This window comes from Vittaforma corneae, assembly GCF_000231115.1.
Source record: "Vittaforma corneae ATCC 50505 unplaced genomic scaffold supercont1.2, whole genome shotgun sequence".
NCBI lineage: Eukaryota > Fungi > Microsporidia > Nosematidae > Vittaforma > Vittaforma corneae.
This window is the reverse complement of record NW_006889835.1, coordinates 163,095-181,486: the sequence shown is the minus strand read 5'-3', so window position 1 is coordinate 181,486 and position 18,392 is coordinate 163,095. Positions and strand designations below refer to the sequence as shown.

The 18,392-nt window shown below is 35.5% G+C and overlaps 17 protein-coding genes across 17 annotated transcripts; 10 read left to right on the top strand and 7 right to left on the bottom strand.

Moving 5' to 3' along the window:
• Positions 1-41: 41 nt before the first annotated feature.
• On the bottom strand, positions 42-407 carry VICG_00381 (uncharacterized protein; the record flags this gene model as incomplete). The annotated part of the gene is made up of 1 exon (XM_007603772.1): positions 42-407. The coding sequence occupies one exon, from the start codon at positions 405-407 to the stop codon at positions 42-44; it is 366 nt and encodes a 121-aa protein (XP_007603834.1).
• A 1,078-nt stretch (positions 408-1,485) lies between these two features.
• VICG_00380 (uncharacterized protein) lies at positions 1,486-2,250 on the bottom strand (the record flags this gene model as incomplete). Its single annotated transcript, XM_007603771.1, has 1 exon — positions 1,486-2,250. One exon carries the CDS (start codon positions 2,248-2,250, stop codon positions 1,486-1,488), a length of 765 nt encoding a protein of 254 aa, XP_007603833.1.
• A 328-nt stretch (positions 2,251-2,578) lies between these two features.
• On the bottom strand, positions 2,579-3,184 carry VICG_00379 (uncharacterized protein; the record flags this gene model as incomplete). The annotated part of the gene is made up of 1 exon (XM_007603770.1): positions 2,579-3,184. The coding sequence occupies one exon, from the start codon at positions 3,182-3,184 to the stop codon at positions 2,579-2,581; it is 606 nt and encodes a 201-aa protein (XP_007603832.1).
• Positions 3,185-3,580: 396 nt separating this feature from the next.
• On the bottom strand, positions 3,581-4,636 carry VICG_00378 (uncharacterized protein; the record flags this gene model as incomplete). The annotated part of the gene is made up of 1 exon (XM_007603769.1): positions 3,581-4,636. One exon carries the CDS (start codon positions 4,634-4,636, stop codon positions 3,581-3,583), a length of 1,056 nt encoding a protein of 351 aa, XP_007603831.1.
• Positions 4,637-4,799: 163 nt separating this feature from the next.
• Positions 4,800-5,480, top strand: VICG_00377 (uncharacterized protein; the record flags this gene model as incomplete). Its single annotated transcript, XM_007603768.1, has 1 exon — positions 4,800-5,480. The coding sequence occupies one exon, from the start codon at positions 4,800-4,802 to the stop codon at positions 5,478-5,480; it is 681 nt and encodes a 226-aa protein (XP_007603830.1).
• Positions 5,481-5,672: 192 nt separating this feature from the next.
• On the top strand, positions 5,673-5,987 carry VICG_00376 (uncharacterized protein; the record flags this gene model as incomplete). Its single annotated transcript, XM_007603767.1, has 1 exon — positions 5,673-5,987. One exon carries the CDS (start codon positions 5,673-5,675, stop codon positions 5,985-5,987), a length of 315 nt encoding a protein of 104 aa, XP_007603829.1.
• On the top strand, positions 5,988-6,362 carry VICG_00375 (uncharacterized protein; the record flags this gene model as incomplete). The annotated part of the gene is made up of 1 exon (XM_007603766.1): positions 5,988-6,362. The coding sequence occupies one exon, from the start codon at positions 5,988-5,990 to the stop codon at positions 6,360-6,362; it is 375 nt and encodes a 124-aa protein (XP_007603828.1).
• Positions 6,363-6,370: 8 nt separating this feature from the next.
• VICG_00374 (uncharacterized protein) lies at positions 6,371-6,688 on the top strand (the record flags this gene model as incomplete). Its single annotated transcript, XM_007603765.1, has 1 exon — positions 6,371-6,688. The coding sequence occupies one exon, from the start codon at positions 6,371-6,373 to the stop codon at positions 6,686-6,688; it is 318 nt and encodes a 105-aa protein (XP_007603827.1).
• On the top strand, positions 6,669-7,166 carry VICG_00373 (uncharacterized protein; the record flags this gene model as incomplete). Its single annotated transcript, XM_007603764.1, has 1 exon — positions 6,669-7,166. The coding sequence occupies one exon, from the start codon at positions 6,669-6,671 to the stop codon at positions 7,164-7,166; it is 498 nt and encodes a 165-aa protein (XP_007603826.1).
• Positions 7,167-7,369: 203 nt separating this feature from the next.
• VICG_00372 (methionine-tRNA ligase) lies at positions 7,370-9,049 on the top strand (the record flags this gene model as incomplete). The annotated part of the gene is made up of 1 exon (XM_007603763.1): positions 7,370-9,049. The coding sequence occupies one exon, from the start codon at positions 7,370-7,372 to the stop codon at positions 9,047-9,049; it is 1,680 nt and encodes a 559-aa protein (XP_007603825.1).
• A 186-nt stretch (positions 9,050-9,235) lies between these two features.
• Positions 9,236-9,724, top strand: VICG_00371 (uncharacterized protein; the record flags this gene model as incomplete). The annotated part of the gene is made up of 1 exon (XM_007603762.1): positions 9,236-9,724. The coding sequence occupies one exon, from the start codon at positions 9,236-9,238 to the stop codon at positions 9,722-9,724; it is 489 nt and encodes a 162-aa protein (XP_007603824.1).
• An 874-nt stretch (positions 9,725-10,598) lies between these two features.
• VICG_00370 (uncharacterized protein) lies at positions 10,599-12,410 on the top strand (the record flags this gene model as incomplete). The annotated part of the gene is made up of 1 exon (XM_007603761.1): positions 10,599-12,410. The coding sequence occupies one exon, from the start codon at positions 10,599-10,601 to the stop codon at positions 12,408-12,410; it is 1,812 nt and encodes a 603-aa protein (XP_007603823.1).
• A 13-nt stretch (positions 12,411-12,423) lies between these two features.
• VICG_00369 (uncharacterized protein) lies at positions 12,424-13,938 on the top strand (the record flags this gene model as incomplete). Its single annotated transcript, XM_007603760.1, has 1 exon — positions 12,424-13,938. The coding sequence occupies one exon, from the start codon at positions 12,424-12,426 to the stop codon at positions 13,936-13,938; it is 1,515 nt and encodes a 504-aa protein (XP_007603822.1).
• A 248-nt stretch (positions 13,939-14,186) lies between these two features.
• Positions 14,187-14,978, top strand: VICG_00368 (uncharacterized protein; the record flags this gene model as incomplete). Its single annotated transcript, XM_007603759.1, has 1 exon — positions 14,187-14,978. The coding sequence occupies one exon, from the start codon at positions 14,187-14,189 to the stop codon at positions 14,976-14,978; it is 792 nt and encodes a 263-aa protein (XP_007603821.1).
• A 154-nt stretch (positions 14,979-15,132) lies between these two features.
• On the bottom strand, positions 15,133-15,723 carry VICG_00367 (BUD32 protein kinase; the record flags this gene model as incomplete). Its single annotated transcript, XM_007603758.1, has 1 exon — positions 15,133-15,723. The coding sequence occupies one exon, from the start codon at positions 15,721-15,723 to the stop codon at positions 15,133-15,135; it is 591 nt and encodes a 196-aa protein (XP_007603820.1).
• A 225-nt stretch (positions 15,724-15,948) lies between these two features.
• VICG_00366 (uncharacterized protein) lies at positions 15,949-16,578 on the bottom strand (the record flags this gene model as incomplete). The annotated part of the gene is made up of 1 exon (XM_007603757.1): positions 15,949-16,578. The coding sequence occupies one exon, from the start codon at positions 16,576-16,578 to the stop codon at positions 15,949-15,951; it is 630 nt and encodes a 209-aa protein (XP_007603819.1).
• A 197-nt stretch (positions 16,579-16,775) lies between these two features.
• On the bottom strand, positions 16,776-18,212 carry VICG_00365 (uncharacterized protein; the record flags this gene model as incomplete). The annotated part of the gene is made up of 1 exon (XM_007603756.1): positions 16,776-18,212. The coding sequence occupies one exon, from the start codon at positions 18,210-18,212 to the stop codon at positions 16,776-16,778; it is 1,437 nt and encodes a 478-aa protein (XP_007603818.1).
• Positions 18,213-18,392: the final 180 nt, after the last annotated feature.

The window sequence follows — 18,392 nt, the reverse complement described above, 5'->3', positions numbered from 1 at the left end:
GGTTCTCCTTTAGATTTTGAAGCCTCCAATATCCTCAAGCATTAAGGTATATTTTTGCCAAACTCTTCGCTCAACCCAGAATTACAATCTACAAAAGGATTAAGCATTTCATCTACAAACATGCTCGTAAGGGCATCTACGGTCTTTTTAGATTTACTCTTTGCACCCAAAAACTGGCTTAGTATTCCAGGTTTGTAACTTACATCTCTGTCTGTAGTTCTATGAACAGTGACTATTTTGTGCCCACTTTCAAGAAGAGTAGTACTTGAGACAAAGTCGTCGATTGAAAGCGGATCCTCGGTGTCAAGTGCAGAATACGCTAGAAGATATGCAACAGAGTGCTTTTTCTCTCCAAAGTATTTATAAAAGATAATCTTATTGTTTAGTGTTGCAAGGACAACTAGCATGGGCAAGGTGAAAACAATTGAAGAAAGTAAGAATGCTTACAATTTGCCAAACAAGTTTCTTTTAATCCTTTGATGAACATTTGTGCTCATCAATTTACTTTTCATCAGTCTATATGAGCCAACTTTTCTCCGTGCCATGCCATTCTTTCCACAGGACAATTCTGGATCTAGTGGTATTATTTGCTGTCATGTACGATTTATTCTGTTTCTTGCTGCCACTTGTTTCCAATGTACAGTTCCTGAGATGCAGTTGCATCCTTGAATTTCTCCATTAGATTGCCAATGCCTACATTTTCAATATTAAAACGAATACAGAATTAAACTAGCTCAATGTCTGGTTCTACATCTCACCAAATAGATACTTATTGTATATTGAAATCACATACGCTTTTCTCCATTTACAGTTTATATATAGATATATTAGCCCACTATTTAGATTCTTTACAGTTTTCTTATTATTATTGCTGTTGTTGGAATATATTTCTCTTCTGGAGAACCTATGATTCGCAACTGTTACAACTACCATCGGCCTTATTTGAAGAATTACTTGTACGATGGTCATCGGGCATTAGCAAATTTTTTGTGCAGAAATTTAACTGTATATTTGCATAGTCTATGGTTTGGTAGATAATATTTATATTATATCAAAATATAGTTAGTATAGTAATGCCAGAAAATTGTAATAATATGTTCAATGTCGTTAAAAACATATCCAGTGAAATTGAACTACACAGTGTAGAAGAATATCAATGAGCCTTGTGGGAGATCAAATGTAGCTTGAAGACTTCACTTCATTTAAGTTTAGTACTGAAGTAGATACATATCATCAATGCACATAAATCTAAGTAAATATCCTAAAAGATTATCCAACTACTGTCTTTAATCATCTCTTAAAGGCTTTGGCAGCTTTGTAGGCCCTCCTCAAAGAGGCAGATATTCTACCCCAAGGCATCTCTATTCACATCATGTTTTGTATATTACTTATTTAATAATGCAATCTAAATTCCATACACCAGCTACATGTATTGATAAATCAGATTGTTAAAAGTCATACTTCCTTGCCAACGTCGTTATTATATTATTTATTCTTAGTGTCATAAAGATACTTGTCTAATTTCTGCAGAAAGCCTAAATTTTCATATGCTTCTTCTTGAGATTTCATTAATCTAAATTCCTTAATAATCCTTTGGTACTTATTCTCATTTTCATATTCAACATGAGAGAATATTTTTAAAAACATACACAAGAACTCACCATCAACAGAGTCAAGTCTTGCCTTGAGTTCGACAGTGCTGCACTTCTTTTCGTTTTCCGAACAAGTGGTTGGAAGATAGCTAGAATAGAAATACTCAACATCAAACTTACAAATAAAGTCATGTAGAATGTCGGAGATATTTCCATAAACATGATACTTTGACTTGTTCAGAAGGAATGGTTTGCTAAACGTCTTTCCAACATGGATAAAGGGAATAGACTTTTTGTAAATGTAGAAACAGGGAGCACGTATTGCAAAGTCAAGGTTGATGTGGAAAGTAGAAATGCCATCAGTGTATAGCAACGCATAAATATCACATCTACTTCTCAGAGTAGTGGTGGTAAACAGTGTCACCACGTTTTTTGGTAGATTGGATACCACTTTTTTATCTTCATTGTTCACCGATTCACCAGAAAGACTATAAACATCAATTGCCTGGAAATAATTAGGAAAATATGTGCTTTTGAGCTGCATGTTGAACCTTCTTGCCTCTGATTCTTTTGTTAGTCGTGATTTGATTCTTTGAATGAGAAAATAGGCAAGAAGAGAACACAAGAAAGTAAATAGCAGGGAAGAATAGAAAAACATGGGTAGCAAAAATCTGGCAAGTACATTGCTGTAAACAAATACACACTACATCTATAGCATGATATTTAAATCCAATTTATAATAGTCTAAACAATGCTTTGCAGGACATCTTCCATACTATTGCTGGCAAAGAGCTATACGGTTACTATGCAATATGACAAATTTGCATAACAGAAGCGGTGATGCAATAAAACCCATTTACAAGCCAGCTTATGGTGTCTTTGTGAGTCCTAACACCATTATTTTGTATAAATTAAAGACAATACTCAAGAAAGTATTTAAAATATAACATATAACCATTGTTTTATTTCATAAAATAGAAGACTTGTTACAAGTACTTCTTTTCATTGAGATACGACTTCATCAGGTACAGCTTGAAGAAGTTCAATACTGCAAAGGCAAACAGTGAAATGATAGAAAATCCCAGCACAAATGACAGCATCTTCTTTTGTTCATTTCTCAAATCGCCTGACTTGTTATATACCTCTTTAGTGGTAGTTGTAATGTTATTCAGCTTTGCAAGTAAATGATTGAGTGCGTTGATGGCCGGCTTGTACTGTACTTCCTTTGATACCTTTGTGTTGAAGGTGTCTGCAGTACTTTCAAACTTCATTTGAAACTCAGAGGGTGAGGTTGGCGTCTTTTCATCGGCAGCCATTGATAGAATGTGGAGTAAAATGTCCTGCGAATCAGTGTTGTTAAATGAAAAATGTGTTTCTTTGCCTTCAGGAAGGGAATCGTTTAGATATAGAATCCGTTTATCGTCTTTACTTGCTATCTTTACCTTAAACTTCATGTTATGCCCCACTTCAGGATTGAAAAATCCGGTATTGATGTTTTCCGGATCGAGTGTAAACTTTATCGTGATTGTATCTCCTGGTCTTTGAAACACAAAGATTTCTGCTAGTATGCAGCTTAGAAACAGGAAAAACATGGGGTACAAAAACAGAAAACACAAAAGTTGAAGATAGAGAACCAAATGCATATGGATAAGAATAGATGAACAGTGCTAAGATGTGTATTTAATCAACAGCTGATAACATAAGAACATAGACCCAAAAGCCATCTGAATTGCTCTTTTTACCACATATGAATTATATGAGTTTTAATGCAATAGACAGCTAGCTTTCATCAGAACTCACTTCCAAATCATTTTTTAATTTGAACTCTGCTTCCTTTTCCCTTTTGGCGGCTCTTCTTAGCTGTCCTTCGTACATTTCATGCTTAGTCCTCATCTCGCGTTTTATCTCTTTATTCAAAAACCTATGCTTACTAATTCTGGAAATTTCACCAACATACTTGAATTTCTCTTTAAGTGCGTCTGTGTATTCTAATGACTCTTTTTCAAACCTTGAGACAGGTCCTGCCTTTTTACTGGCGTGAGCTTTCCAGAGTCGCAAAGACCCATCGTCGCTACCAGAAATGATAAAGCCTCCATCATTTGAATATTCAACTGCATGCACAATTTGCATTCTATCGTTGTAGTAGCAATCCCTGGTTTTCTCTCATCCATCTTAAATATTCTGATTGTTCTATCAAAGCTACCTGTCACAACCTCTTTCCCATCAGGACTAAATGAAATACTTACAACGGCATTCGTATGTCCTCTATATGTCTCAATAGGCTTGATGCTGTTCCTAATATCGTACAGATACCCATTGCCATCCTCGTTGCCACATGCAAAAAGATAGCCTTGCTGAGGATTGAAGGATACACAGTTGGCACCAGAGTGATCAATCTGCATAAATCCTTTACTAGATCTATTATCATAGAGATCTATAGCTAATCTACTTAGCCCAGCTATGATGTACTTGAACGATCTATTGTACTTTACAAAGGTAATATCATCATTCAAATACGAGATCTTTGGGGTAATTCTGTCAACATCAAATATAGAAATGCCAAGACTGTGGCCAACGCAAAGATCTTGTGAAAAATCAATACCTGAAACTGGAGACTCAACTGCAAACTCAAGACTATTCTCAAGAATGACTTTTTTGTTCTGCGAAACAAATATATTGTTCTTATTATCAGTTGTATTCACTGCTATTCCATTAATCAAGCCTTCGTATTTCTTTTCAAAGATGATATTTTTGTAGAAAAGATCCCACACCACAACTTTGTTGTCGTAACTGGAAGATACAAATACATTTGAGCTATAATCTTTTGACAGTCTATTGATTCCTTCTCTGTGATGTGAAAGCGCTGTTATAAAGGGCTTTGAAAGCATGCGTTCAATTTTAACGGCATTCAGTGCTCTGACATATTCTCTTTCTAAAAGCATTGGGTGATGGACTGGATCCTTGGAGTATCTTCTGTCTGATTTGTCACCTTTACATTCTTTTCTTCTAGCTTCTTTTGAGTGGTAGATGCTCTCTATTTTCATTTTTAGAAGGACGAAAATTTTTCTTTTTAAGACTAATTTTCCATATAGATCATGCAATATAATTTAGTCAAAGTGTCCGACACATTCTTATATATTTAACTGTCAAACAAATTTATATGATTATTTTCTTGTTTTACTAAAAATTTTCCTACTTTACTTCACCATGGGAAAGATGAGTGAAAAGAAGAACCATGAAGAGCTTAGGTTAAAGGACATAGAGTTTGAAAAGACCACACCAGCCCCACTTCCCAGTTATTTTTATATGGAAATGGTCCCGAATATTGATACAAGATCCTACTCAAATGCATTAGATAGCGATTATAAGATCATACACACCCCAATAACAGAGATGTTTCCAATTGATGTGCTGGCAGAGATGAGAAGCCTCGATGATACTAAAACAGAGAGTTGGCTCAGACAAGGAACACAGATAGATAGTCTGTACTACCAAGAGAAGAGTGATAGAAATGAGCTGTTGATGCGAGATGAACAGAAACATACCATTGAAGATGTCCTGGATTATCAGAAGTATTTGCAAGGTACATTTGAGAAAGTGAGCGATCCTGTTAATGACATCATAGAAGAGTATCCGCTCCTGCTATGCGACGATGACTATGTAATAATGACAAGTGACGTTGAAAATACAGGCACTTTTAGACTTGAAAAGGGAGAAACTTCTTTGGTAGACAGATGCATTATCGATGATCAACTTAACGGTAGTAGCAAAGTGTATGACAGTACCAAGCTCCATGTTGAAGATAAGATTTGTATAGAAATTAAGAATGAAAAGGCCTTTTATTCAGCGATAAGATATGTTTATAGATTGTCAGGTGGCGAAAACTAAATATAAAGGGGTATTTTCTCGACTACTCTTGTCTTGGCTTGTAAAAATTATCATCTGATACATATTGACAAACATCGTTTGTACCATGCCAGGTGATGAGTGTCTATCTAAATGCCAAGTTATTATTTGTTTTGAGTCATAGGCTGTTTTCTCTTATTTCTTGTCTTCAAATTACTAAATTTTTTCTCATCCATGAGTAGGGCCAAGGAGTCTGAAATTAAGCCAGAAGGCCAGAAGAATGAGAACAAAGCACCCCAAGTGAAGCTGTATTTAGAAGGGGGCATGGGGTTTAAGACAATAGTACTAGCTAAATCCTCCACCAAAGTTTACAAATTACTAGATGCTTTCTGTAAAGAACATAAAGTTGATCCAAAAGAACACAGACTCATTTATAAAGACAAGGTTCTACACTTGGACGAGAGACTTGAAGCTTACAACTTTCCTTCTGACGCAACTATCAATGTTGTGGCATCCCAGACTGGTGGCTATTCCTACCTTAAAGAGTAAATGCTTTTCGTTCAGACTGTTATTTCTTTGATCTGTAAGCTTTGTTTATTGGCACCATTTATTAGCTTGCTGTCCTTATCTGAAAATCCAGAGTTTATACAAGAATGTAATCATTACATGCAGCATTCTCTTAAGTACCCTTCATTTTCCAGACAGATGAAGTTCACTCCAGTAAATTCAAGCTTTGTTTTCGAACCAATAACAACTCCAAATAAAAACATCCAAAGCTATTTTATGAGGTCCGAGCAGTCTTTTTTCACTCCAGAAAACCTAAAATATCCATTATACCCGTCTTCAGACCCTGCTGCACAGTTCCTAGTCTTAGACGGACTTATTGTGGTTAATGGTAAAAAATCGAGCATGACTTCCTTTTAAATAACAAAATGAACATTGTAAAGTATAAATCTATCCAGAAGTGTCTTGATAACATTTATTCTCTACTTTACAGTGAATTAAAGAGAGTATCTCAGGAGTACGAAAATATAAAGAATAGAACAGTACCTATACAGTTGATTATCAATGATTTTATGGGCAGAAGTGATATAATATCACTCATTGACATCGTTCTCAACCAATTGGGGTTTAAGGCCATAATGATATTGCCATTGTCACTCTGCTTGAGCTTTCATCTAAATCAGAACTACTGTTCATTTATTTACAAAACCGGGTTTTCATTTGTGGATGACTTTTTGTCTTATTGACACCTGTGAAATGACTCAAAGCAATGGTGGTTCGTATGTTAAAGCTAGGCTAGACGATCAGGACTATGCTGAAGAATATAGTAGATTGGCAACAATTGATGAAAGCTTAAGGTTCTCTTGCGATGAGTGTGGTGGAAAAGAAGATACAGAAGAGAAAATTAACAGCCACATTGCTAAAGAACATGGAAGTGGATCATTTTTTGAGTATAATAGAAAAGAAGATTTTGCAGAAAACTTTGCTAATAGAATGAGATACCTCTTTAACAAGGAAAAGTATGAGAAGATTTCAAAAAAGATTTACTCAGTTGATGTTGATTTCCAAAATGCTGAAAGGCTTGAAGGTGTCATAGAAATGGCAATTTCAGGCTCACAGCTGTTTTCTAATCTGGAAAGTTCCAAGGAGTTGTGGATGACAGATCACGAATGGAGAAGTGTGAGACTAAGAGTGTTAAAAGAAAAGCTATTGTTTTACATTTGAAATTAAATCCGATTCTAAGTGTAGATGGCTTTTGGTGAAGCAATTCTCAGCTGACACTATGCCCCAATTTTTATCTTGCATTAAGATATGTTCATATAAAAAATGCTTATGTCCTCCTGAGAAACCATGGCTACAGTTTTTGTGGGTTCAAAATCAAGACCTGTGAAATTCTTTCGGTTTTATAAACTTTTTATCCTGAACCCATGCCAAAGAAATTTATAACTTCGGCTCTTCCTTATGTAAATAATCAGCCACATCTGGGGAACATTGTTGGATCAGTCCTAGGATCCGATGTATACAACAGATATTGCCGAAAGTCTGGCGAAGAAACCATTTTTATATGCGGCACAGACGAGTATGGAACAGCGACTGAAATGGAAGCAATCAAGCAGAATGTACACCCCAGAGAAATTGTTGAGAAGAACAGAGCGCTTCACAAGAAAGTTTACGATTGGATAAACTGTGAATTCGACTTTTTTGGTCAGACAAGCTGTCCAGAACACACTAAATTAGTGCAAGAAATATTCAGAAGATGCTATAAAAATGGATACTTTGAAATACAAGAGGTTGAGCAGTTCTATTGTGAAGAGTGTGCACAATTTTTGGCCGATCGATATGTTGAAGGCACATGCGGACTGTGCGGCTATTTGAACGCCAGGGGAGATCAGTGTGACCAATGTGGTAGGTGTCTTAGAAATAATGATTTAAAAGATCCAAAATGTGTCATATGTTCTGGTGTGCCTCTTGTTAGGTCTTCTAACCATCTTTTCCTGCGTTTAGATTTACTTCAGAATAAAATTAAAGAATGCATGGACAAAAAGAAATACGGATGGAGTGAAAACGCCATTAACATTTACAATGAGTGGTTAGAAAAGGATTTGATATCCAGGTGCATGACTAGAACCCTCAAATACAAATGGGGTGTTCCCGTTCCACTTGAAGGCTTTGAAGATAAGGTCTTCTATGTTTGGTTTGATGCTGTTATTGGATATTTAACATTTTTATCACAGATAAGAGAAGACTGGGAGGAATGGCTTAAGAGTGCGGAATTCATTCAATTCATGGGCAAAGACAACGTTTTCTTCCATTCTTTTATCTTTCCTGGAATACTTCTTGCTTCTGATTCTAACAGCCCTACAGTTGATGTTATCAATAGTACAGAGTACCTTACATTTAACAAGGAAAAGTTCAGTAAGAGCAGAGGCATTGGCATTTTCGGAATGGATCTTGTACAAAAGGATCTGGGGCCTTCATGTTTATGGAGATTCTATCTAATAAAGAGAAGACCTGAGACAAAAGATTCTGATTTTAATATTTTGGACTTTATCAATGTGTCCAATTCTGATCTACTGGGTAATATAGGCAATCTCTGTCAGAGAATACTGAAGTATATTGCAAAGAATTGTGGAAGCAAAATAGCGGTGGACACGATTGATGAAGAAGATCAGAAGTTCATTGACAATGTGAACCATCTTCTTGATGAATATCATGGATGCATGAAAAAAATATCGCTCAGAGAAGGATTGAATAAGGCTGTTGAAATATCGTCTGTTACGAATAAGTACATTCAGGATTTGCAAGGCAAAAAGGATAAAATTGCCCGTGGTTTCCAAATTGGATATTCTGCAATTGTCTTTTTGGCTCATATCTTGGAGCCATTCATACCGGAAACGTCTAAGAAAATCTTTAGAATGTGCAAAGCTGAATCCGGTATTTTCCCGAGTAGGTTTGAAATAATCCCTAAGGCCAGTATATCTTCTGATATTCACATCCTATTTAATCCTTTAACAGAAGAACAATTAGCTAATCTTCAGAGCTATGTCCAAACTGAGTCTAAACCGGACATTTCTGCGATTGAAGGTGTTGAAAAGCTCGCTTTATGAGATTTTGGCTTAAGATTAAATAGCACCTTTGACTGACAACACTCTGGTTGTAACAATAATTTATAGCTTGATTATTTATACATATCATATTTTTATTAGGTCTTTAGACGAGGTCAGCCATATTCCTGGCTGAAGCTGTAACAAATCTATTATGAACTGGAAAATTCTCCACAAAATTTTCACCCAATGGACACGGTGAAGTACGACAGGCAAATCCGTCTTTTTGGAGTAGAAACACAGGAAAAACTCTGCTCAATGAAAGTGCAAGTGCTAGGATCGGTCAATTTGATTTCCGCAGAAATTGTAAAGAATATTGTTCTTCTTGGTGTTGGGAAAATTATAATCAGTAGGGAGCTGTTGGATGAGACAAAAAAGCTAGTTCCTGATTCACTTCAATGCATAAATCCCGCACTTGAAATTATGTTTTTAGATTTTCCAACTGAATGTGACTTTACTTTTAATATCGACATTGAAAGCAGAAATAAGTCAAGTTTCTATTTTGTTTGTTCAAAATGTTTGTCAATTAATGCCGAAACACACATCCACGACTGTGTCCCACTGGAAACGGATCTTTTGGAAGTTAAATACTGTCTGGTTGGGGCACTTGCCGTTCAGGAGTTTATCAAATTCATACAAGGCAAGGATTCAGTCAAATCATACAAAGTAAATTTTTAGAGTAAAATGCTAATCTTATTTCCAATCTTTTGTTCTATAAAATCGTCTATGTGGTCAATTTGATATACTAAAGTGCAGATGCAGTACATAATGCTAGAAGGCAAATTAATAGAAAGATTAAAAGCAATTATAAAGATCGAATGCCACTCTGAGAAGCCTCCTAGCTTTGGAAAACTTACATATTACATCACTGTTAACTTAACAGCCATATTGGTCGAACTAAATAACGTCGTCTCCAACTATCCATCAAGTTTTGACAATTCACACTCGTTAAAACCACCAACTCACTTTGTTCTGCTTGCCTAGTGTGTGCATGGAAATAAGCTTTGTTTATATAACCCCTGCACCTATTTACAACCTTGAGTATCAATAAATTTTTAGAAATGCCAAGCTCTGCAAAAGCCTATTTACAAAACAAAAAGCCGCAAAAATAATAATTAAATAAAAATGGAGCCAAAGAGTAGTCTGAATTATGTTGCAGCACAATCGCTGTCTTCTGCATTTGACTATTTTTTAGTGAGACAGCTACTTTTTTCACGCACCAGCACAATCATTCCCAAAGGTCCTATGCGATGCTTTTTTTCTGTTAAAGCAGCTAATGGCATTAACCATTGACCATTTCGGGTTCTTTTCTCAACGTCTCGTCTCAGACCTTCCTAAGATTTTTCAATCCTTGCAGAAGCTTCTGGCTCCGGGGTAAAAGATTTTAGAGCTTAAGCAAAAGTTGCAGCAAATTTGCTAATAGAAAAAATTGGTGAGCGAGTTGGAGCCAATTTTCATGGTTTTCAAATAAAAGTTCACGTGATTCCAATGCTTTAAATGTCTTCATCAATATTATATATCTTTATACAAATTTGGATTTGCAACTCCACCCATGTCCTTAAAGCTGGAGTTTATAAACATTCTAAACTTCAAGAGTTTCAAAGGTTTACACACCATTTCAGCTTTGGATAATCACTTCACGGCTATTGTTGGGCCGAATGGGAGTGGAAAGAGCAACATTATCGACAGCATTCTCTTTGTTCTAGGATTTAAAGCCAAGAAAATGAGGCATGCAATACTAAAAGACTTAATTACCACTGGATGCTCTGAATGCTGTGTCGAGCTTGTTTTCAATAGCTTTAAACTGTCTAGATCTCTCAAGGGACGAATAGATGATGCTGGTACTGTTAGGACTGTTGTAAGTAAGTATGAGTTGAATGGAAGCGAAATATCAGCATCTGAGTCGATTGAGTTTCTAAAGACTAATGGCATTGATCTTGACAATAACAGGTTCCTTATTCTTCAGGGAGAGATTGAAACAATTGCTATGATGAGCCCCATAGACCTTCTTGAATATATTGAAGATTGCATCGGGACATCAGACTATAAACCAAGAATTGAAACCCTCGAAAATGATATAAAGACACGCCAGGAAGAGTTAGATTCTGCCATGAGTAATTTAAAATTTGTTGAAACTGATTATTTATTCAAAAAAGGAAGAAGAGACGAGAAGGCCAATTTATTGATGTTTAGGAATGAATCATTGGTTATGAAAAACAGGATCGTGCTAGTTAAGCAGGCACTTGCTGAGCGAAAAGAAGTGGGCTTATTAGATGAAAGAGCTATTATTGAGACTAAGCTATTAAAATTAGCAGAGAAACATGAAATGGCCAGTAAAAGTGTGAAAAGGCTGGAAGTTGAAGCATCTAAATTAAATTTGAAGCACAAAGAGGATGGGCTAGTTCGATACAGAAATGAACATAACCGAATTGAGAGAGAAAATAGATCAAAGGATCAGAAAAAAAAGAGAATCGAAAAAAACTTGGATAAGACTTTCAAGGATATTGAAGATAGCAAACAAAGTATTAAAAGCTGGGAAAAGGAATCCATTATTTTAAGGAAGAGCTATGAAGATAACTGCAAAGAAATCGAAATATTTGAAGAAGAAATTAGGAGTAAAAGTAAGGAATTTGATCAATACAGCGAGGTTGAGCAGACAAACTTTAGAAAAAATCAGATTGAAAAAACACTGCTCAGATTGATTGAAAGAAAGGATGGCTTTAATGTTGAAATCACTGGAATAAATGCGTTAAAAGAGAAGGTTAAATCAATACAGCAGAATATTGGCAAGATTGGCGCAATCAAGAATATTTCAAATGAAAAAGTTGCTCTTGAAAATGAAATTTCCAACATTAAAAGCGACATTTCAGCAACATTGCATGAAATTAACCGTAGAAAGCACAGGGCAGAAGAGTTTGAATATCTTGAGCAGGGATACAAAAGAGAACAAGAAGTATCTGAAAATCTCAAGAATGTTCCAGGAGTATTTGGCGTCTTGAAAAGCCTAGGCACATTTGAAAAAAAGTATGAAGATGCAATTGAAGCGTCTACTAAGTCATTGAATAGCATTGTTGTGGATAAAACTAGTACTGCAGAGGAGTGCATTAATATTATCAATAGAAAGAAACTTAATAGAACCACCTTTATCATTTTAGATAAGCTGCCAGAACCTAAAGCAGAAAATTTGCCTAGCAATATTAAGGCCGAATTGCTTTATAAGAGAATCAAGACAGATGGAAGATTTATAAAATGTTTTACTTTGCTATTAAGGATACCCTGTGTGTTGAAGCTTAGAAGATGCAAGGACACTAGCTTTTGGAAAAGTAAGAAGGCGAGTAGTTACATTAGATGGAAAGCTTCTTGAAAAAAGCGGAATTATGAGTGGTGGGAAGGTTACTAAAAAGCTAAAAAGTTTTGCAGAATTAGAACAAATCTATAGCAATATGCAAACACTATTAGAGAAGAAAATGGATCAGCTTGAAGAAATTCGCTTTGTTGAAACTCAAAAGACGATGCTAAGTTCTCTTAAAAATCAGATTGATGAGCTAAACAAAGACATTGTGAGAAGACAGTCCAATATTGACATGGAAGAATACAAGGTTTTGGAAAATAACATTTCTAAGTTGAGAAATGAAATTAAAGAGCTTGAAAATATTAAACTACCACCAAGAGTGATGGAATTAAAAGCAGATATTCAGCTGATTAACGAGAAAATTGATTATTTGCAAAAAATCAACCAGGAAATCAAAATTAAGCTTTCGTTCGAACCCCAAAATAACATCTCTACTCTTGAAAAAGAGTATGCAAGGTTACAAAAAGAGTACGATGCTTTGGAGGCTGAGTTACTGCCAGACGTACATATTCTGAGTACGCTTGAAGAAGAATACAATGCTGCTCTTAAAGTGCATAGCATGATTCAGGATCAGATTAATCAGATTAGAACTGATATGGGTAGTGACTATCATCAAGAAGCTGAGTACAAGGCCAAAATTGAAGAAATTGCAGAAGCCCTCAAGGATGTGTCCAAAGTTAAGGAAAATTGTAGGACAAAGAGGCAAGAGCTTATAAATGAATATGCTATGACTAATAATTTACTCTTAATGATTGATCCGGAAAGGATACTGAGGCTTGATGACAGTATTGGATTTATTGATGAAATGAATGATGTTGAGCTTAAACAAAAAAGCAGGGAGATGATTGAGGAGTTGAATAGCAAGGAAGCTGTTAACTTTAAAAAACTAAAAGAAAGTATAAAATCAGATCAAGATTTCTCTGCTGAGGAAGACCTAGAAATTTACAGGGTTATCTTTTCTGAATATGAATCTGCAAAGAAACTCTATGACGAACTGAAAGCTTCTTGCGATTTTGTTGGATCCAAACTTGATCAAATGAAAGTTGAGCTTGAGAATTTAAACTCAGAACGATTGACTAAGTTCATGGATGGGTTTAATACAATCAACAAGAACATCAAGGAAATCTTCAGCTTGATTACTTTTGGTGGCAATGCAGAACTTGACCTTCTTGATTATCTAAATCCATTTAGGGATGGAATTGTTCTGAGTATAATGCCCCCAAAAAAGTCGTGGAAACAGATTTCAAATTTGAGCGGAGGAGAAAAAACGCTCAGCTCGCTTGCTTTGATCTTTGCTCTTCACAAGTATAAACCCAGTTCGCTTTACATTATGGACGAGATTGATGCAGCTCTTGATTTTAAGAATGTGAGTATTATTTCTCAATACCTTTTGCATGTTGATGCCCAGTTTATTATTATTAGCTTGAGGGATGATATGTTTGAAAAGGCAAGAACATTGGTGGGTGTTTATAAAACCAATGATGTCTCAAAGGCAATAACTGTCAATTTGGACTCATTTATATCTACATCTAGCTATTAAATAACAGAAATGACTATGTACTGAATACTTGCTTAATGAGTCTATACTGTTTCTGTTTAATCTTCTTAATTAATTGCGATTCATTTGTACATACCATTGGGTTTTTAAATGGAGGTTTGCAGCAATAATTCCAATAATCATTATCATGGATGCGTATGAGCCACATTGGATTCACCGTAAGATTTCAAACAATTTCTTTCTCCTATCTTAAAAATTTTATTTTCTAAACGTAAAAATTTTAGTCCCTAATGTCAGCATGCACTGCCGCCGAACACAAGATTTTGATGTACAACAAGACAAAGGAGCTCTTTTCTGCCCATGAAAATTACATGCTTCTGAGTATCAAGAGAGTAAAGTCGACTCAGTTGAAAGATGTCAAGGCCGAGATCGGCTCAAAGGTTAAGTTCCTCATAGCTAAAAACAAGATTATGAAGAAAGCCTTAGAAGATTTGGATGCTAAAAAGTACGCCAATCTCATTAGCATGCTACATGGTAACGTAATTGTTGCTTTCTTTGGCAACGCAGACCCGAGAACTATTCTTGATGCATCAAAACATAATATGAGAAAGGCACTTGCAGTGCCTGGTGATATTGCACCAAACGACGTTATAATTCCAGCAGGTCCAACAGGTCTTGGCCCTGAAAAAATTAACATTTTTCAGGCAGCCAAGATCGTTACCAAAATAAACAAAGGAAAGATTGATCTTGCCAATGATCATAAGCTTCTCTCTGGTGGCGATATAGTGTCTATTTCTAATGCTAGACTGCTTACAATGTTGAATATTCTTCCGTTTGAGTTTGGACTCGATATTATCAAAATCTTTGAAAGTGATGAGGTATATGATAAAAAGCTCCTTCAAATCACGGAAGAAGATGTTACTAGCATTTTGCAAGAGGCTATTGGCATTGTTGCCGCAATATCACTTGGTTCTAGTACTTCAACGGAGGCTTCTGTTCCATTTGAGATTAGAAACGCTTTTGCAGATATTGTGAAGATTTCTCTTGCAACAGGATTTAGCATCCAAGAGTTCAATCATTAAAGCAATTTGATAGGTAATGGACTTGCTTTATTTTAAATTGATATATCGTACTATTGATTTGGCATTAAAGTCTATGTAAAAATATTGAATTATTCAATAGGATTTTAATTATGCTCTTAAATCCCATTTAACGTGATGTCTGATCAATGTTTCTCTACATCAGAATGTTTTCTTCTCTCTTCCTTCCTCTCAGCCTTACACTTTCTAACTTTTTGAGAATACTTACTGATCCTGTAATCGAATAGGCCTCATAGAATGGTTCAAGATAGTTTTCGCTATGGCCACACTTTATACTTCTTTCAAAGACGTAAAGATCTACTGCCTTATCTTCATCCTTCGTTGATGAGAATCCTAATCCAAAATCAATAAGAAACAAGTTTCCGTTAAATATAAAGTTTAAAGTGGTGAGATCGCCATGAACCACATCTAACTTGTGCATCTTCGCAATCATTTCTCCGGCAATCCTCATGAGAAAGCAGTAGTTCTGATCGTTTAAAACTGTTTTTAACGTTTCACCCGCTATTTTCTCCATGAAAATTTTGTTTTCCTCAACTTTTATAAGCTTTGGAACAGATAGTCCCTTGTTTAGAAGCATATCAAGTATTTTGGCCTCCTTCTTTGTTCTTGATTTTATCAATTTAGAGTCTATTTCGGGTATCCTATATTTTTTTGACGGCCGTTCTTTTATAATTATGCTGTCTTCTTCATATAAAATGGCTTCTGCTCCTTGTGCGACAATTTTCATTACTCTTACTGGTCTTGGAAGGGTGTAGCGCACTAATATAATTTTTCAATAGTCAAGCCAAATTGCTGTGAAGGTGGAAATAAATAACTAGTGCGAAAAATGGTGTTTCAAACACTTCTCAAGATCAAAAACCAAAATCCAATTAAATAATATTGACTTTCTCGATTTTAGACGCCAAAAATTTCAAGGCTATCCTCTTCCAACAAAACGATTGTTTATCTACACTCAAATAAGTTTATTCAAATTTTCAAGTGCTTCAAAGTCTGCTATCTCTAACAATTTAGCTCTTTCATTCTTGTAGTATTCACTTTTAATATTTTTATACTCCATCAATTTTTCAAATTCGCAATCCCTTCTCTTTCCAATATTTTGATACTTCTCAAAAAGATCGTTTGTTTCCCTCAGAAATACTTTGATCTCTTTTGCGCCTGTGCAAAGATCACCGAACTTTGTCTTATTTTGTAGCAGACTTCTATACCCATCATTCCTGGTCTTTTGAATAGCTATTTTGGTTCTAAGTTCCTGAACAGCAGTACTTAGCTGTAGCACTTTTTCCTGCTTCAAGCGCAATGCCTCCACCATTCCTGAAATATCAGCTTGGATTGTTTTGTCTGTGACTTTTCTTTCTAATTTGAAGTTTGCTGGAAACTTAAGAATATTCCTAAGAACAAAACTGTTGAAAATGAATAAGTTCTTCTTAAAAGAGTCTGAAATGTACGTTTGTATTTTGTGATGAAGATGGTAATGTTGAGTGACGTCGTTCAGGCATTCCTGTAATGCTTCTTGCAATTCATTTGTAAAAGACATAGGCAAGAATTCAAAAAATTCAATTTCGTCTTCATTCAGCTGCTCCATCAAAAGCTAAGGGCAGCAAAGATACAAAACATTAAAGCAGTCTATAGAATTTGGCATAAGGATAAATAACTAAATAAAATGCCCAATAGCCTGCCTTTAATATTGCGGTGCCCTACAACGCTGCTCTAACAATTAAACACTTTTGTTGGACTCCTTCAATGCTAGTTATTGTAAATATCTTTACTTTGTTAATAGTTTCATTCTTTGGACGTACCACACATTTCACACAAAGTGTTGAATGGCTGGTTTAAATACGTACATGCACTGCAGTTCCAGGTTTTAATGTCATATTTGCCAAGTTCATTCTTAAAGCTTATGAAATCTTTAGAATGGACAACACTATTAAGTAATACTTGATCATTTCTAATAACTGACTCAATGAGTTCACCGAGAATATTATTGGGGATATACTTTGCAAGCGAAGTTAGAATGCTGAAGTTTTTCAATTTGTTTATTCTAAAGTCATTACCAAAATACCCAGAAAGCTTCTTTAGCGTAGGTTTTTTAATTTCAATGTTGTGTATGAACAGTGGGTTTTCTTTGAATCCATTTTCACACTTGACAATAAAGTAGTACACTGGAAAAAATGGATCTGCCTCTTTGGAAACCTTGTTGCCATATTCATCAATAACACAATAGACTATTTCCCTATTAGCCTTGAATTTCGTGGGATCCGTGGTTAGTGAAATGGCGTTGGCTTTGCTCAAGGCCGCAAACTGTTCAGAAACCATAAAAATCTCTGTAATTACCTGCTTTTCATCATTGGCAGCAACACAAACACCAAATAAGGCTTTATTGTCAAGCTTTTCTCTTAAAAAATTAATAAACGACAGTTCAACCGTGGAAACTATGTAGTTCCCCATTCTCTTATGTGAACATATTTCACCATTTTTAAATATAAGGTCAGTATAAATTACTCCAAGAATCTTAAGCTCTTCAGTAAAGAATTTGGTGGGAATGTCAGTTAAAACTGCCCCGTCTGGAAAACATTCCTGTTCTATTTCCCATATTCCTGAAACCACGGCTTTTCTCCCCATAGGCACATCCGAGTATTCAGCGTATCTTCCTACTAATAATCCTATTTTCTGTCTGTGTGTTTCCTTAAAACGATTGATGAAGTTCTCAACAATAGACTTTGAATCAAACTCAACATAATCAATGTATCTGTATTGTTGTCCCATAAGAGTAATTGTCTTTTCCATACACTTTGAACATTTTTGATTTGACGGGTGCTGATCACAGATCTTTGTCTCATAGTCAAACACCTCCTCATTCATACTACGATCCTTGAGTGTTTGTAAATAACTCCCATGGCTTAGGTATTTTACTTTCTTATCTGGCTCAACAACTCTGTCAGATCTGTCAAGATCTACACACTTTGGACACACAGCATCAGGGCTATGGGTGCATGTTATCTCTGGCTTATATTCCTGGATTTCTCCCATATCATATGCCATGTATACTGTCATTTTATCTTTAATATCTTGCAACTCTATCTGTACGGTTTTGTCAAGATCGGAATACAATTGATATTGTTCTGTTTTGTATATTTCCTTGATTTTGCTGTCAAGCTCCTCGGCGGTTTGCACTTTTACCTTCCTCTGAGCATTTAGAGTTCGAATTGTCACTAGCATGGCTATTCTGGGAGACCCATGAAAACAAAATAAAAAGCCAGCAAATCTTTGAAATAAGTTTTAAGATAGAAAGCTTTACAAACACAGGAACATGCTGTCTTTGATAGTAAAAGTTGCAAACAAATATTGTATTTAACAATAACGTTGAACGTTTTGACGTTTGTTGCAATTATTAAGGTG